General features: G+C 39.9%; 1 protein-coding gene across 2 annotated transcripts; it reads right to left on the bottom strand.

Moving 5' to 3' along the window:
• Nucleotides 1-13,365: 13,365 nt before the first annotated feature.
• Nucleotides 13,366-17,222, bottom strand: rps9 (ribosomal protein S9). 2 transcript variants are annotated; one of them, XR_005631278.1, is made up of 6 exons: nucleotides 17,154-17,222; nucleotides 16,296-16,406; nucleotides 15,890-16,012; nucleotides 14,784-14,970; nucleotides 13,856-14,006; nucleotides 13,511-13,620 (listed from the first exon to the last, which is right to left on the bottom strand). XR_005631278.1 is itself a non-coding variant. In XM_039741615.1 (5 exons), the coding sequence occupies exons 2-5, from the start codon at nucleotides 16,390-16,392 to the stop codon at nucleotides 13,443-13,445; spliced, it is 585 nt and encodes a 194-aa protein (XP_039597549.1). In that variant the 5' UTR covers nucleotides 16,393-16,406; nucleotides 17,154-17,220; the 3' UTR covers nucleotides 13,366-13,442. The 2 variants fall into 2 exon arrangements, 1 of the variants encoding a protein (XP_039597549.1); XM_039741615.1 differs by lacking the exon at nucleotides 13,856-14,006 and having other exon boundaries at nucleotides 13,366-13,620; nucleotides 17,154-17,220.
• Nucleotides 17,223-17,657: the final 435 nt, after the last annotated feature.

The following is a 17,657-nucleotide window of genomic DNA, read 5'->3' as shown; positions in this document are numbered from 1 at the left end:
GCCCAGTGATGTTTCCTAGGTAAGTAGAAACTCTTTATTAACATACAAAGAAATATATATTTTTTTTAAATCAGAGGACTCTGACAAGATGTGATTTTCAACACAAGCTCTTACAGAAGATAAAGGCGCCTTAGCTAACAGAGTGAAAGAGCAGCCAAATGATAGATAGATAGATAGATAGATAGATAGATAGATAGATAGATAGATAGATAGATAGATAGATAGATAGATAGATAGATAGATAGATGTGAAAGGCACTATATAATAGACAGATAGATAGATAGATAGATAGATAGATAGATAGATAGATAGATAGATAGATAGATAGATAGATAGATAGATACTATATTACAAGGTAATTCAGTCGTAAGCGAAATTATTTGTGAAAGTGAAGAAGTTGGTTACAAAACATGCAATGAATGCTTACTTTTGGATCACAGTGTGCCTTTGTTGATATTGTAAAGACGAGCGAGATAGTAGTGATATAGAGACACGGCTGAATTTTTTATTTTATAGAATAATCACTGCACCAGATCAATAAGTCTGATGGCGTGTATATGAATAATACTCTTACTGTTTACCAATGGGCGGAGGGTGGAGTGGTAAGAGTGAAGCTGGGCAATCCCATAAATGGAAGAGGTGACTCTACTTTGTTGGGCCCTTGAGTAAGACCCTTAGCTCCGTCCTGGGTATGACGTTAACCTGCATCCAGCCCTACAAGCAGATTATTCAACTTACAGGGAGGACTTGGGGGTTGGTGGCAGGATTGGCACTCCAGCCACCATAAAAACTTCACCCTGCTCCAGTGTGGCACTGAGGTGTTACCCGCTGCACTCGGGTCCCAATCCAGGTGGGCTGACGTGTGGCGCATGCTCCCCAACCTCTCTTTCTCTGTTTACCTACCACCTTGTTTTAAAAATGTTTGAGGGGTTAAGTGTATTTCATTTTTAAGTATTAACATTTTAATTAAGAATTATTTTTGTGAACTTTAAAGGCATCTATCTGCAGGCTAATACATTTGAAATGACACGAGGCTTCTGTAAGTCATGCAGATTTTTGAACTGTTGAATTCATGTTCACTGATATTTGTTATTTCTTTCCTAATAAGAACACTGAATGGATATTTAGGTGACATCCTTACACTTTGCCACCAATATATATTTGCACGTGTTTAGAGCGTAATTCAAAGGTAATTAAGCCATCAAGGCATGAGTAGAGGAATTCAGTTATGCTCTGCGAGAAGTCATTTGTAATGGACGAACACCTTAAGGAGTACACATCGAAAAACCCTATGCAGATACATGGTGAGCCTGCAAACATCAAATGAACAACAACAACGTGTAGTGGGATTTCAACCCAGGCATTGAGGCACAGTCAGGTCACCACAAACACAACCTAATAAAGGTGTTTACAAACTTGCTAAATACACTCGCATGTCCTGGGGCCACCTCTTCCGATTTCATGTGCTGCAAGAACTCAGCCCTGAATGGACTACCAGGATATCGCAAAGCAAACTCTTCAATATGCAGCTGCCAGTAAATGTGACCCGCACCTTTTCAAAGGAATGCCACATGTAGAAAGAACGGCAATAGAACAGATAGCCAGGACCCTGAGGCTGTGACAGTCCTAACCCCTACTCCACCCATGCAGCCTTTCCTAACATTCCTCCATTGTAAATATAAAGAACTCAGCTCACTGCACAGCACAACATACCCTGGTGGTCAGCATCCTTACCCTTCAGTTCTGCTGGTCCACATTAGCAGAAAGAGAAAGATTTAGTCCATGTGCTCAAATGAAGAAAATGGAAGTTCAACCAAGAAGGCTTTGTTTTTATTTCGATGAGATGGGGGGGTGGGGGTGCGGCCTGAAATAACTGCCAACTGGTGACATGTTGTCTTTGGAACATCAACATTAGAGGACATTAAAAGACACAATAAATCTCATTACTCTGTATAGGGGAAGAACAGAGGCCTCTGCCACAAAGCACATACCAGGTTAAGAAGATCTTCACTGCTCACATTCTGACTAATATACAAGACCATTTTTGAAAATCGGAATCCACTGGAATGCTCGGAGATATGCGAACAAATGCAAGCGCTTTAGCAGCACAGCACTACAACATCTGCAGAGAGTCTAAATTATGTGCCACTCCCAAGCCCAATCTGAAGCTGAAATGCAGTTCTATGTCAGTGACATCACAGTGACATAGCTGACTCCAGAATGACATCACAGAGTTGGCCACGCCCCCTTAGGGAGGAAGAGATTTACATTTAAAGGAGCCGCTCCATGAAAATGAGTGACATACAAAAAGAGGAAGGAGTCTGGCGATGGCTACATTTTTAACATAATTTAATTTTTGTAGGAAAATATATACATCATTATTTATGTATACTTTGCTTAAGGGGGAAATTTTGTTTTTTTTTAATATTTACTAGATAATAATAAATTATTTAAACAGTAAACACACCATTATCAGAATATAATGGAAGAGCACAGGGCCCAGAGGAGGGGTGTCATATTAGCTGTTGTAGCCTTGTCATTCTTAGTATGTGCAAAAGATGAAATATCAATCATTTACGTGAGGACTGGGCCGGTGCATGTCGGCCTGAGAATCTGAGAGTGGAGGCAGACATTAACCAATTGTTAACATACTTTTTATAAACCTGAGGGCACTGGGAAGCCAGCTCTGTCAGGTGGAAGGCAGAAGGCAACCTTGACTTTGATGCCAGTCCAGACACACAAACACTTAGAGGCACCACTTAAATCTCTCCTCTGGCAGAAAATCTTAAGTGCCAAGAGAAAAGCCCACCACACTACACACAGTGAGAAAAACATGCAATGGCCAAAGGCATAAAGATGTAGTCTTCTGTGAAAAGATTTGTTATTCATGTCCTTATAACAAGAATTAAAATCTGATTGAATGATAGAAAAGAAGGCCAAAGCACTAAAGAGAGTGAAAAATGGAATTATGGGAAACACGCTGACAGAACAAAGCAAAACTGTGGTCAGGGACAAGCAGATCTAAATACAATATAAAACTACAAAGACCTGGGTGTATTAGCATGCACACCCCCTAAATTAATTCTTAGTTGAAGCCCCTTTTAATTTTTTTACAGTACTGTCTTTTGTGTGACACAATAGTGCTGCTGCCTCGCAGTAAGGAGACCTGGGTTCGTTTCCTGGGTCCTCCATGTGTGGAGTTTGCATGTTCTCCCCGTGTCTGCATGGGCAAAGACATGCAGGTTAGGTGTATTGGCGATTGTGATTGGTGTGTGTGTGTGTCCTGCGGTGGGCTGGCACCCTGCCTGGGATTTGTTCCTGCCTTGTGCCCTGTGCTGGCTGGGATTGGCTCCAACAGACCCCCATCTTTTTGGGTAAGAGTGTATCAGTTTGGCATGTCTGGACTTGGTGATTTTTGCTCACTCCTCCTTGCAGTAAATTTCCAGATCTGTCAAATTACGAGGGCATCTCCTGTGTTCGGCTCTGTTCAGATCAACCACAGATCTTCAATTGGATTAAGGTTCTGGTTCTGGCTGATCCATTCCAGAACATTGATCCTCCTTTGATGAAGCCATTGCTTTGTTCATTTTGATGTGTTCTTTAGGTCGTTGTCATGCGGAAAGGTGAAGTTCCTCTTCAGCTTCCTAGCAGATGCTTAAATGTTTTGTGCCAAATAGATTGATACTTGGAGCTATTCCTGATTCCATCCACCTTTACTAAAGCGCCAGTTTCAGCTGAAGAAAAGCACCCCCAAAGCCTAATGCTGCCTGCACCATGCTTCACTGTGGGTATTGTGTTCTTTTGATTTTGTGTTGAGTTATTTTTGCACCAGACGTTCCTTTTAATGATAAAAAACACCCATGAGAAGCATATTGTTAATAAACGCTTCTTTGACTCAGCAGCAGCTTTAAAACTTAAAACATTCTAAGCAATCAGTCCGTTTATAGTGCCAACTATAATAGCGAGGATAATGTAAATAGTAAGGTGGAAAGATTTAATACTAAAGTGAGAGCTGCACCTGAAAAGACAGTTAAAAAATCTTCTAGCATTGTTATACCATGGAAGACCCAAAGAGTGTCTGATTTAAAGAGAACATGTCGTAGAGCTGAGCGTCAATGGAGGAAGACTAAACTAACTATCCACTATGAAATATTAAAAGTTAAAATAACAGAATACAATAACACTGTCCGTCTTGAGAGGCGCTGCTATTTCTCCAAGATTATAAATAACAATGCTAGTAATCCCAGAGTCTTATTTTCAACAATTGATCGCCTACTAAACCCAGGTAACTCAAAGGAATGCCTCCTAAGTACTTCCAGTAAAACCTGTGAGACTATCGCTGTATTTTTCAATCAAAAAATTAATATTAGAAATAACATAATATATCTCCCCAACACTAAGGATCCTCCTAAACCCCAGCATCCTGTTATAAACAAATTAAACTCTTTCACTAGGATAGATTTACCTGATTTACAAAAATAATATCTCAATTAAAACCCTCCACCTGCGTCCTTGACCCGATACCAACAAGGTTTTTCAAAGAAGTATCAGGCGTGCTAATTGATAATGTTCTTGACATAGTAAATTGTCATTAGATACGGGGGTCTTCCCAGACTGTCTTAAGACTGCTGTAGTTAAACCCCTACTTAAGAAACATAATCTTGACCCTCAGCTCTTGAAAATTTTAGACCCATCTCTAACCTGCCTTTCTTAAGTAAAGTTCTGGAGAAGGCAGTCATTATGCAGTTAAATGACCACCTAAATAAACATGCTATTCTTGATAAATTTCAGTCGGGTTTTAGAACAAATCACAGCACAGAAACTGCACTCGTTAAAGTAGTAAATGACTTGCGGGTAAATGCAGACAGAGGCCATTTATCTGTTCTCATCCTCTTAGATCTGAGTGCTGCATTTGACACCATTGATCATAATATTCTTAGAAATCGCCTTAGTCAATGGGTGGGCAGTGTCTTAAATTGGTTTGAATCCTACCTGACAGGGAGAAAATTTTTTGTTAGTTGTGGTAATTACAACTCAAAGACACATGATATCCGATATGGTGTTCCACAAGGCTCTATCCTGGGTCCGCTGTTTTCTCAATCTACATGCTTCCGTTAGGTCAGATTATCTCAGGGCACAACGTGAGCTACCACAGCTATGCTGATGACACACAGCTGTACTTATCAATAGCACCTGATGACTCCGATTCTCTTGATTCACTAACACAATGTCTGACTTGTATCTCAGAATGGATGAATAGTAACTTTCTCAAGTTAAATAAAGAGAAAACTGAAATCTTAGTGATTAGCAATAATGGATACAATGAGGCTATTAGAAATAAACTGGATACATTAGGATTAAAAGTCAAGACGGAGGTAAAAAGCTTAGGGGTAATTGTTGACTGTAATCTGAATTTTAAATCACATATTAATCAGATCATTAGGACAGCATTTTTCACTTAAGAAACATAGTAAAGTTAGACCTCTTATATCACTGAAAGATGCTGAGAAATTAGTTCACGCGTTTGTTTTCAGTCGACTAGATTACTGTAACGCACTCCTCTCAGGACTACCCAAAAAAGACATAAATCGTTTGCAACTAGTGCAGAATGCAGCTGCTAGAATCCTAACTAGGAAAAGAAAATCGAACACATTTCCAGTTTTGATGTCACTACACTGGTTACCTGTGTCATTCAGGATTGACTTTAAAATTCTGCTTATGGTTTATAAAGCCTTAAATAATCTCGCTCCATCTTATATATCGGAATGTCTGACACCTTATATTCCAAATCGTAACCTCAGATCCTCAAATGAGTGTCTCCTTAGAATTCCAAGAACAAAACTTAAAAGAAGTGGTGAGGCGTCCTTCTGCTGTTATGCACCTAAAATCTGGAATAGCCTGCCAATAGGAATTCGCCAGGCTGATACAGTAGAGCACTTTAAAACACTGCTGAAAACACATTACTTTAACATGGCCTTTTATAACTTCATTTAACTTAATTTAACTTAATCCTGATACTCTATATGTTCAATTTCCTCATAATAACTACTCATGGTGGCTCTAAAATCTGTACTGACCCCTACTCTCTTTTCTGTTTCTTTTCCGGTTTCTTTGTGGTGGTGGCCTGCGCCACCTCCACCTACTCAAAGCTTCATGATGCTCCAACAATGATGGATGGATTAAAAGGCAGAAGTCTACGTGACCATCATCATCAAGTCCTTCCGTGAGAACCCTAAATCCAAAGAGGACTGTTTCATTTATGTGAGGTAGAATGCCCAGAGGGACTGGGTGGTCTCATGGTCTGGAATCCCTACAGATTTTATTTTTTCTCCAGCCGTCTGGAGTTTTTTTTTGTTTTTTCTGTCCCCCCTGGCCATTGGACCTTACTCTTATTCTATGTTAATTAATGTTGACTTGTTTTCTTATTGTGTCTTTTATTTTTCTATTCTTTATTATGTAAAGCACTCTGAGCTACTGTTTGTATGAAAATGTGCTATAGAAATAAATGTTGTTGTTGTTTTAGAATTATGGACATATAGTTCAAGTTTGGTCTCATCATCTCATAATAAATTTTTCCCCATGGATGTGGGAGACTGGGTATACCTTTTTGCAGAGTTAAGCCAGGCTAGGGTATTTTTCTTTGTGAGAAAAGGCTTTTGTCTTGCTTCCCTGCCCCAGAACCCAGACATAAGAAGAATATGACTCATTAATGTTGTTACATGCAGGGAACAAGCAGTACTTGCCAGGAAAACCTGCAGCCCCTTAAATGTTACTGTAAGCCTCTTGATGGCCTCCCTGACCAGTTTTATCCTTATCTTCGCATCAGTCTTGGAGGGACGCCCTGATCTTGGTAGAGACACTGTTGAGCCCTGTTTTCTCCACTTGTTGATGACTGTCTTCATCATGCTCCATGGGATTGTTAATGCTTTGGATACTTTTTTGTACCCTGTCCTGATTGATACGTTTCAATAATGAGATCCTGTCCATGTTTTAAAAGCTCTTTGCCTACCATGGCTTTTGGAGTATGTTACAGCCAAGAGGATAACAGAATAATCCGAGATGAACAGCCAAACTTTATCTGATTGATGTCAGGTGTATACTAACTACTATTTGACATGAGACTTATTGGGATCGGTTGATTCTGAATTCAGCCACATCCTTGATTATTACCTACATTCTAATGACATCAGGTTTTTGGGGTTTTTTTCCCTTTTTTCACTAAACAGTTTCTGATTTGTTTTCACCTTCTTTGTCCATCCATCCATCCATCTTCTAACCCGCTGAATCCAAATCCAAATACAGGGTCACGGGGGTCTGCTGGAGCCAATCCCAGCCAACACAGGGCACAAGGCAGGAACCAATCCTGAGCAGGGTGCCAACCCACCGCAGGACACAAACACACCAAGCACACACTAGGGCCAATTTAGAATCGCCAATCCACCTAACCTGCATGTCTTTGGATTGTGGGAGGAAACCCACACAGACACGGGGAGAACATGCAAACTCCACGCAGGGAGGACCCGGGAAGCGAACCCGGGTGACCTAACTGCGAGGCAGCAGCGCTACCCACTGCGCCACCGTGCCGCCCTCACCTTCTTTGTATAGTTTGCAATTTGGCAATAAAGCTGGAATAAGTTTGGACAGGATTTATCTTGTTTTCATTTATTTATTACAGACACATCTGCGATTTTGGCAGGGGCGTGTAGACTTTTCATATCCGCTGTATCACATAGGTGTAGCAACAGCCATGGAAAAGATCAGCGCAAAATGAATAGAAGTCAAAAGACAGCAGAAGGCAACATTAAAAACTCCAGCGTCACTACATATTAATCCTACTCAGGGTCGTGGGGGGCAGCAGCTAATACCAGCTGCACTAAGTACAGGGTGAGAAGCAACCATGGGCAGTGTGGCAGTTCATTGTGGGGCTCCCCTACAGATACAGGTTGCTAATAAACCTAACATGGAGGGCTTTGAGATGTTGGAAGACCTGGAGACACGATGAGACTAAACACAGAGGTCAACCAGGAACAGGACTTGAGTGCAGGATGCTAGATCTGTGAAGCAGCTGAGTGCTAACTACTGCGCCACAGCACCATCCTGATAAAACATACGCAGAGCCTTCAGAAAGTGTTCGGACCCTTCACTTTGTACTCAATGTGTTATGGTACACCCTAATGCTAAAATGCTACTGTGTTTCACTTCCGTCTTGTCTTCATTTGCGTATATTCATGGCGAACACAGTGTTGCCAGTACATTACTTTTTTTGGTTGACGCCTTTATATACAAGGCAGCCTATAACATGTAAGACACAACTAAGGCAGGTCGAGTGACTTGCTCAGCGTCACTAGCAGGATGTGAAGCCACATCCTCAGGGTTTGAAGTCCAAAGCCGTCACCACTGCACCACACTGCCTTCAAACACTGAACGCAAGGGGGTCAGGCAATAAACGTTCAATCAGTCATTACAATCTAATATTCTAAATGTGCCAAAAAGGGACAGCAGATAAAAGGGAATGGCTGTGGCAAAGTGCCAGTGCTACAATGTGCCCATCTCGGGAGCTGTCATGGACACCCAAATGTCTCTTAAAGACTATACAGTTCCATCTGCTTCACTTCTCTCTTCAAAATGGATGACTTACTTTTTGTCAATAATCCTTTTAACATTTTAAAGAATATGAAATAACATAATAAAAGTACATTCCTCTATAAAAAATATCTATTGTTATCTATGTAAAAAGACGAAGGTAACAGAAAAGGAGCAAATGTTGAAAATTTTGAAAAACAACATCACGCCAAAGCTCACCCACTATGCCAGCAACTGTCGCAAAAGTGACCAGGCAATGACTTGTGGCATCGATGAGAGTTTATTTTCGAAAAGGAGCTGTTCAGACTTCTATGCCCCGTGCCTAACGTCAGCCACCACAACAAACTCAAATCCCAAAATCTTTTTCTAAAAACCACAAATATGCCAAACATTTGGTATTAACAAATGATCAAACTACAAACGTGTCACTTTTGTGCCCTTTGCATTCTGTCATTACAGCTAGCACTGCTAGCCCCCCAGCACTGGCCTATGGGTCACCACAGTCTTAACAACACACATCACACAAGCGTGTTTAGACATACTGAGCCTTCCATAGTATTTGGGACAAAGACACATTTTTCCATGATTCCCCACTCTGCTCCACAGTTTAAAATTATAAATCAAACAATTCAGAAATTGTGATACAAGTGTGCATTGCAGACTTTCATTAAAGGAGACTTGCACACATTTCAGTCACACTAGGTAGAAATGACAACACTTTTTCTGCACTGTCCCTCCATTTCAGACCACCGTGATGTTTGTGACTACTCAGGCATGTTTCATTGTCTCCAAACATTATGAAAGGCGCTGTAGTTCTAGAACAGTACAGGGAAATAATTATGCATTTCAAGCAGATGTATAACCATATTTTACAATTTCTTAACATATTTGTAGTGCAATAACACAATTAACTTTTCATGGCCAGACAGTGGTGACAGTATTATATGTTGGTTAGTCCCGCATCAATCCTACAACTACTGCTTCACTACTTATAGCTGTAGCTGTTAGCCCCTCAACTACTGGGTATATTTTCTTAGTCAGATGTGACCACATCCTGCTACACCTCATCCCAAATATGGTTATTTCATTCAATGACTTTCAGATACTTCCACTAAAATTTGTCTTCATCATTTGGTGTCATTTTTAATGAGTCCCTCACCTTTAATACCTGTGTCAGATCTCTCAATTGTCATTTCACCATCCCAGAAACTTATCAAGGCTTTGAATGACGATTACCAAGGCAAAAAAAGAAATGCTTGTCCAGATTTTCTCTCCCATCACCTACTGTAATAAACGTTTTTTACATTTAAGCAAATCTGCCTTCAACTGTGTGCAATTTGTACAAAACGCAGCCGTCAGGTTAACTAGATCCTACCAGAGGTCTCAAATTAAACAGATTTTGGAAGCCAATGCTGGGATGATAATTGAATTTAGAATCCAAAATCCTGGTTCTTACTTACAGCACCCAATAGCCCACATTAGTGACCTACTGCTGACTAAGTTCCAAGATCCAGAATCCAAGGTCTCATTTTTCAAACCACATACCAGGCTGAAAATATGCTGTGATCATACTTTTCAGTCTATTGCACCGAAGTATGGAATAATCTTCCTCTAGACTTGCACCAAGCTCATTTTGTTGAGACATTCAAAGGTCCATTTAAGATTGGCTTGTTTAAAGCCTTTTGAAAGCAACAGTACTGGGAGTCGTATTGTTCTAGTCGGAATGTCTTTTGTCCATTTATTTGTGCATCCAGATTTATCTACAAATGTTCATACAAATGTACAGTGCTTTGTGGCTTTTGCCTGTGAAAGACTAGTTTCACTTGCTTATCCAAAGGACCACAAGGAAAAGAACAGAAATACATTAACTATCACATCAAATGTGGAAGGTTACTGGGAATTCCCCATAAAGAACCAGGGACCTAAATGAAAAATTTGAGAGTAAGCTTACAAAACCCCTAAAGAGTGCAGATGAATGAGCACCCCCAGCCATGTGGCAACTGGATGTTGCACAGCACTACCAAGCTGATGCCATACTATCACTTGTGTGCACTGTCTGCATTTCTCGTTAACACCCATGTCTGCTCACCTTCTTAGACTGCACTTTGGCTGCTCAAACAAGATGTGAAATGTAAAGGCTCTATACACAACCCCTGATAAGGATGCCCAGAGAATTTGCTGGATATTTCAACCAAGTTCTTCATCCCATTTTACCTTAGTTGCAGAAGGCGTCACAACTGCAGTTTCTATGCTTGAAAAATGTTCCCTATTTGCAATGTACCAGCTGCTCTGGTATGATCTAAAAATCCGTGCAATTTCTAAAACTGCTTCAACTCTTGGCTTGTTGCAGTCTAGGGACCAGGAAGAGAGACATCAGGTTGATAGGCATGACTTGCACAGCAAATGCTCACCTAACCAAAGCTGCCTGCCATGAAAAGTTTACGAACAGCATCAGCCTTGCCCATTGAAAAATACAATTCCATTTCAAGCTTTGCACCTTGCAATAAAAGCACATGTACAGTGGTAGGTATTAATTCAGAAATGTAGAATGCAGAATGTTTAAGTGCAGCTGCTACACCTGCAGGCTCCAACTTTGTGCCACATTTTCAACTAGCTTGTCATTAACTGTCTAATGCACAACAGATGAACTTTTACTATAGCAATTGAACATTCCTAACCCAAAAAGGTCCAAACACTAATGTTAACTTTGTACACCAGAGGTCAAGAAAATGAATAGTTGCACAAGCATCACCAAAACCAATTTCCTGTTCTTAGTAACTTGCCATTTCTTGTGTAAGGATCAATGCTTTTGTAAGCTGGAGTTTCCATGTGTGATACTGACCAGTGATGTTTTTTTTAAGTAGGTGAACCAATGGCCACTAGCAATTTTCTTTAGTCTACAGTTCATAAGTGTGAACACGGTTCTATTTAGTCACTCGATTCATTACTTGTATGTGAGCACTTATGAAGTCAAAACAGTAGCACTAGCACCCATCCCAAATGACAAGCTGAATGTTCATACAATACACAAACTGTACTGTGCCATAAGGTTTACATTACATTAATGCCAGCAATGCCCATAAACTAATTTAGGAAAACTTTCTGGTTCTAAGCCAGGGGTGGCAAACTTCAATCCTGGAGTGCCATAGTGGCTGCGGGTTTTTATTCTAACCTTCTGTAGTTTTTGCTGCCAATTAACTTTTTGCCCCAATTTTAATTAACTTGATTCAAGCCCCTTAGTTTGGCAGCTAATTAAAAAAAACTATGACACAAGGTGCCACATACATGACCAGCACTCACCCGTGCCCAACACACAATAGCTGAAAATAAAGGTGAAGGTCTCAGTAAGGTTGATCTTGGGTCCCCAAAACATTTGACAATGTTCTGAGAAAAAAACAGAAATCAGTTATGGAAATGTCTGCTGTGTCAAAATGAGCGCTGCAACAAGCCATAGAATTAAACGTTTTTTTTTTTTTTAAGCAAGAATTGGCTTCTCATTAAGAAACTGGTTTGAGTGAAATTAGTTGGGAGTTTAAAGCCCCACTTTAGCTGGTCAACTGGTGACATGTTTCACATTTGACTTGTGTGGCTGTCATTTAATAAAGAAAATTCAGAGCACCGAATCCTTAAACAGGGCTATTAAAATGAAGGGGAAAAAATTAAAGCAGTGAAAACTGGTCACCGATTAGGACAAGGGTTAGAATGAAAACCTGCAGCCACTGCAGCACTCCAGGACTGGAGTTTGCCACCCCTATTCACCTGAACGATTCAAAAACCTGAGGTCATTGTTTTTAGTCCCGACTGCAAACAGGCTCCACCCCTTTCTCTTCCTATTCCAGTAACTTTGTTTGTCTCCAATCTTGGAATCAAAATGGATACATTCCTGAAAATGGATGCTCAAGTCAACAGCACAGTAAAATCCTGCTTTTTCCCATCTAAGACGAATCGCCAAACTCAAGCTCTAACCACCTCCTGGAATCAGTAATCCATGCATTCATTACATCCCAGCTTGACTACTCTAATTCCTGCCTTTTTGGTATCAGTAAAGCCATTCTTTCTAGACTCCAACTGGCTCAAAATGCGGCTGCAAGGCTTCTAACTGGAAGTAGCAGAATCCAGAACATTTCACTGATTTTAAAAACCCTACACTGGCTGCCGGTTAGATTCAGAATCAATTAAGATTCTCCTCCTAATCTAAGGCATTAAACGGTCTAGCCCCCGCCTATTTGAATGTCTTGCTCCATTGTCACAATCCCCTCGTGTTCTTAGATCCGCAGATCAGCTGCTCCTAACCGTTCCCAAGGCACGTTTTAAAGCTCGGGGTGAAAGGGCTTTGGCTTTCTCCATCTGTGCACCCAGGCTCTGGAACTCCCTGCCCTTAGTGGTTAGACAAGCCGCTTCAGTCGCCACATTTAAATCTCGCCAAAAATGCACTTCACATTGGCTTTTAATTCTTAACCTGTTTCATTTTCCACTTGCTTTTTGCCATTTTCTATTTTATTTGGTCCCCTGACCTGTTTTTAGTATGTTTTAATTCTCTTAATGTTGGTTTTTAATATTTTGCTTTTAGTCTTGCTTGTTGTAACTGTACAGCGCTTCGGTCAGTTGTAATGCTGTGTTTTTAAGCGCTCAACAAATATGGTACGGTATTCTTAGCTGACCATCGCTTAATTCTTTGTACTAGCCAAAAATATCACTTGCACGTTAACCTTGGTATCTGCTAATCTAAGTCACATTCAAGTTACTGCATATTCCTCGATAAAGCTTTAGACAAGGAAAATACCAATTGTCAAAAAAGGTTTATTTTATGTTTAACATTCCATCATTCCTAAAGCAGGTGATGGAATTCACATTTTTGTTTAATCTTCCTCTTCATCATCAGCTCCTCCAGCTCCACCCTGTCCCTTTTTGGCATTCTTTCTCTTCACCCGTCCAGGCCTGCCACCACCATATGGTGATCGCAAGGAGAAGTCTATATGCTTCTGGCTGTCCAGCCGGACCACGAAAGATGGAATATTGACAACTTGCTTGCGGACACTAAAAAACAAAACAAAAATTTCAGGAGAAGACAAAGCACTATGTTGATCAGTTTTGGCTAGACATTTTAGATTTACTTTCCATACCAGATTATAATGAGCTATCAAGAACAATGGAATCCAAAAATGAATACCCTCCGCCCCACTCCCCATGGGAAATGCACTAGAACAAAAACCACAGAGACTGACTCAGGAAGCAAGGATGTCTCAACATCCAAGAGGATTTTTAGTATTACCTGTCAAGTAGAGACCCGAGTCTGGCTGGAGCCATTCAGATATTCACAAGGTATACGGCTCACTGCCGAATTGACCTTGCTGAAATGCATTACCCCTCGCAGCTGTCAGGCAGCTTAACCACATTAAGGTTTTCAAGGGACAAGTAGTATGCTGGCAGCAACAAAAAGAAATACCATCCCATCAGCAAAAAGATGTCAAAACTATCAAGCTTTACCTTAAAAGGCCAAGGCTGGATTCAAGTCCTAATTACATAAAAAAATGACCTTATGTATAATTTAACACTACACTTAACACAGTATGTCCAATGGTCAGCAAAAAACTTGCCCAACTCCAGATTTACAGTGACAGGAATGTTTGAGGGACTGGAGAGGTTACATAATGACCATACTTTTAGTTCTAGCACCATGAATGATTCACACCATTACTATATCACAGTGATATCCAATTACATGTTCACAGGAACAAAGGGATATACACCACAAACAGTACTAATTCTTCACACTTGTCACTGCAAGGTCATTCAGTAATGTGAACCACTTAAGCCACAGCATGACCAACCTACTAAGGCCAAGCTTTACAAACATGCATAAATTATGTTACCCCCCATCACCATATACCATCCCAAGGGGTAAGGTAGCAGAACAATGCTTCCCAATTTGTTTTTAGCAAAATGCCATTATAGGTTATGCAAATGGTTTGTGGTGGCAATTTAAATTAACTTGAGCTTTTACCACTGAAACATTAAGCATAATGGTATATTTTAAACTCAAGTCTTACTCACATCACAAATCAAACCATTACCAACTAAAAGCTGTGTATAAACAAAAGCAAAAAACCTGGAGCCTTCCAAAAATTTAGCTACAATCCAAGTTAAGGACTACCAAATGCTTAATCAGAAACCTTACCATATACAGTCATTCTACTTACCGGATGTGTCTCTGCCTGATTAACACTCGGGCATGATGAATAGACTTTGCCAAGCCCAGTTTGAAGACCTGGGTCTGCAAACGTCTTTCTAAGAAGTCTTCTACCTTCAATCCCAAGATATAATCGAGCTTCATTTTGCCTTCATCAAGCACTCCAATGCGCACCAGACGACGCAACAAAGCATTGCCTAGAGTACAGGATGATGATGATCAACAGAAATACCTTTACATAAGCAGGACCCTGCACTGCACAAAATTAGAATATGAACTGGTGCAACTTTACCATCTTTAAAACTGCCATTGCTATTCCACAAAAGTATAACATTTACCATAAAACTCCAAGTAAGCCCCACATGTGCCACTGGGCAAAAAGATGCATTTTCACAACTTGGCAGGCATTTTGGTGGGGGTTGGTGTCAAACACTCTTTACAATAGGACTTTATATAGAGTAACATTTAGCACAGTAACCACAAATTGTGGCTGAAATGTTGAATTTTTATTCACAACATTCTAATCAACACTGAACCTCATTTTTATTTTCAGAGAGCTCTGCAGGAGTGTACTTGTAGGAAAGGCACTACAAGGCAGTTTACATATAGGGCATGTGGAGCTTAGTTTTGATAGTACTTCAGGAACTAAAGCTAGTGTGCAATAATCTACATATTTCATATCATTTTTCCAGTCAAAATTGGAATTAGGCATTAAAACCCATAAAAATTAAACATTTGTATTTTTACTTATATGCACGTGATACTCAAAACTGCACTGCAAATGTTTTTGTAAAACAAGTTTAAAGCAAAAAGCCACTTGGAAAATACCCTAACCGCCAACCTAAAAAAGTCTGAGCTGTTGCAGATCTCATTAACGAGGAATTCAAGTGACACCACAGAAAATCTGAAAAACAAATGTAATCATCGATCTGCAAGTCAGCCCAAAGATACGAACGATAAAACTGCACACTATGGCGGAGCAAAGGACACAAATGTTAACTTCAAAAGCTACACCTGTTACACACTAAACATTACATTCATACTTTAAATATGCAAAAGGCAGCTTCAGCAAAAGAACTAGCCAAATCTACACACTAAGGTGATTAAAAGACATACCCTCGAAAAGCCGCTTCGGGTCTTTCTCGTCAAGCGTAAGGAGCTCTCGGGCAGCTTTGCGGATCTTTGCCAGAGTGAACTTCACCCTCCACACCTCACGCTTGTTGCGGAGCCCATACTCTCCTGTTTAGAAATGAAAACAAGACGTTACTGGTTAAAAAGCCGCAATGTGCACACATATACTTGCCTTCAAAAAAACACTCTACAAAAGTTCAAATATTCGTACGTTTTCAGAGTCGCAAGCTACTTGAAAATCCGGACAATATCCATTTTGTAATCGCTATACAGCTACACGACTGCTCCTTAAATGCTCACTCAGAATATTCGTTTGAATTATACAATATTCTGCTAAAACGTGCATAAATCCACAACAAAAATTGCAAAATAGAAATATGCTCATACTCACCAATAAGTTTAAGCTCCTGGTCGAGACGCGACTTCTCAAATGGTCGCCTCGGAGTGACGTACGTCTTACTACACACCCAAGTTCTAGCAACGGGCATGACTGCTCAATTGCCTGCATGAGAAGTTAAAATTGGTAGGTTAGCACGAATGCCGCAGTTTAAACTGAAAACTTAATTTCTAGATTAAAATAAAACGATTCATCTTTTATCTAGATTAAAATAAAACGATTCATCTTTTATCTAGATTAAAATAAAACGATTCATCTTTTATCTTTAAACGTGTAATCAATCTAAATGAAATGTTAAGTGGGTTGGTACAGATCTCATTAACGAGGAATTCAGGTGACACCACAGAAAATCTGAAAGAATGGGTTTAATCATCGATCTGTACATCCACTCAAAATATGAACCTTACAACTGCCACACGCAAGGTCAAGGATGCGAAATATTCTTAACCTTGTGTATTATAAGCCACATTGCCACTTGAGAAAATGTTATTCACAAAACCGGACAGTTTAATTTTACACTTCAAGTAAAAATGCCTACTTCTAAACATTAAACTTCTTTCCCACAATCGTTAAAAACTATTTCAAATGAAATGTCCCCCAAGTATCAAACTAGATTAAGTCAGTATACCGCACATGGCCAACACAACGTAACACGAGGGACAGGCCAGGCGCCTTTTACCATGATAAAAACATACAAAAACAAAAAAACTGTGTAGCTCCGTAATATACAAACGATACATTATATAGCACAGTAATGTGGATATTAAGAAAATAGTCCTAATATGTACACGTATATCACATTTTTCAAACGTAAAATGAAATAAACGCCAGTCTCTAGCCAGCACTACATACCAACGGCAAGCCTCACAAGACGGAAAAGAAAGAAAGAACTCAATGGCACGGCCTTTTATAAGTAACACAGCCCACAACTCCCAAAAGCCTATTCGCGATACTTTCGCCATCAGTAAACGAAATGGCCGCAAGGACTTTTGGGAGAAGTAGTTTTACCACCTTCAGGTTGATTTGAAAAAACTTTATTTACACCGGGACTGCGAAAATGAGATCGTTAATGCGAGGTTTAGATTTTGCAGATAGGTATTCGAAATTTCTGTGAGATTTAAAATGTCATGACTTCGATGTCTCCAACTATCCCAGATATTATTTTGATTTAAGTTATCAATATTATAAACATTGGTAAATACGGAATAAAATAAATAATTGCAAAAAATCAATATTTAAATAGGGATTTATTTTTTATTTTTAAAAAGGGATGGCTTCCCCTAATCCGACTGAGACTTTAGCTCAAACATGACGATCTGCCGAATTTAAGCATATTTCTAAGCAGTGGCACTGTGG

This window comes from Polypterus senegalus, chromosome 18, assembly GCF_016835505.1.
Source record: "Polypterus senegalus isolate Bchr_013 chromosome 18, ASM1683550v1, whole genome shotgun sequence".
NCBI lineage: Eukaryota > Metazoa > Chordata > Cladistia > Polypteriformes > Polypteridae > Polypterus > Polypterus senegalus.
This window is presented reverse-complemented; position numbering and strand designations above follow the sequence as displayed.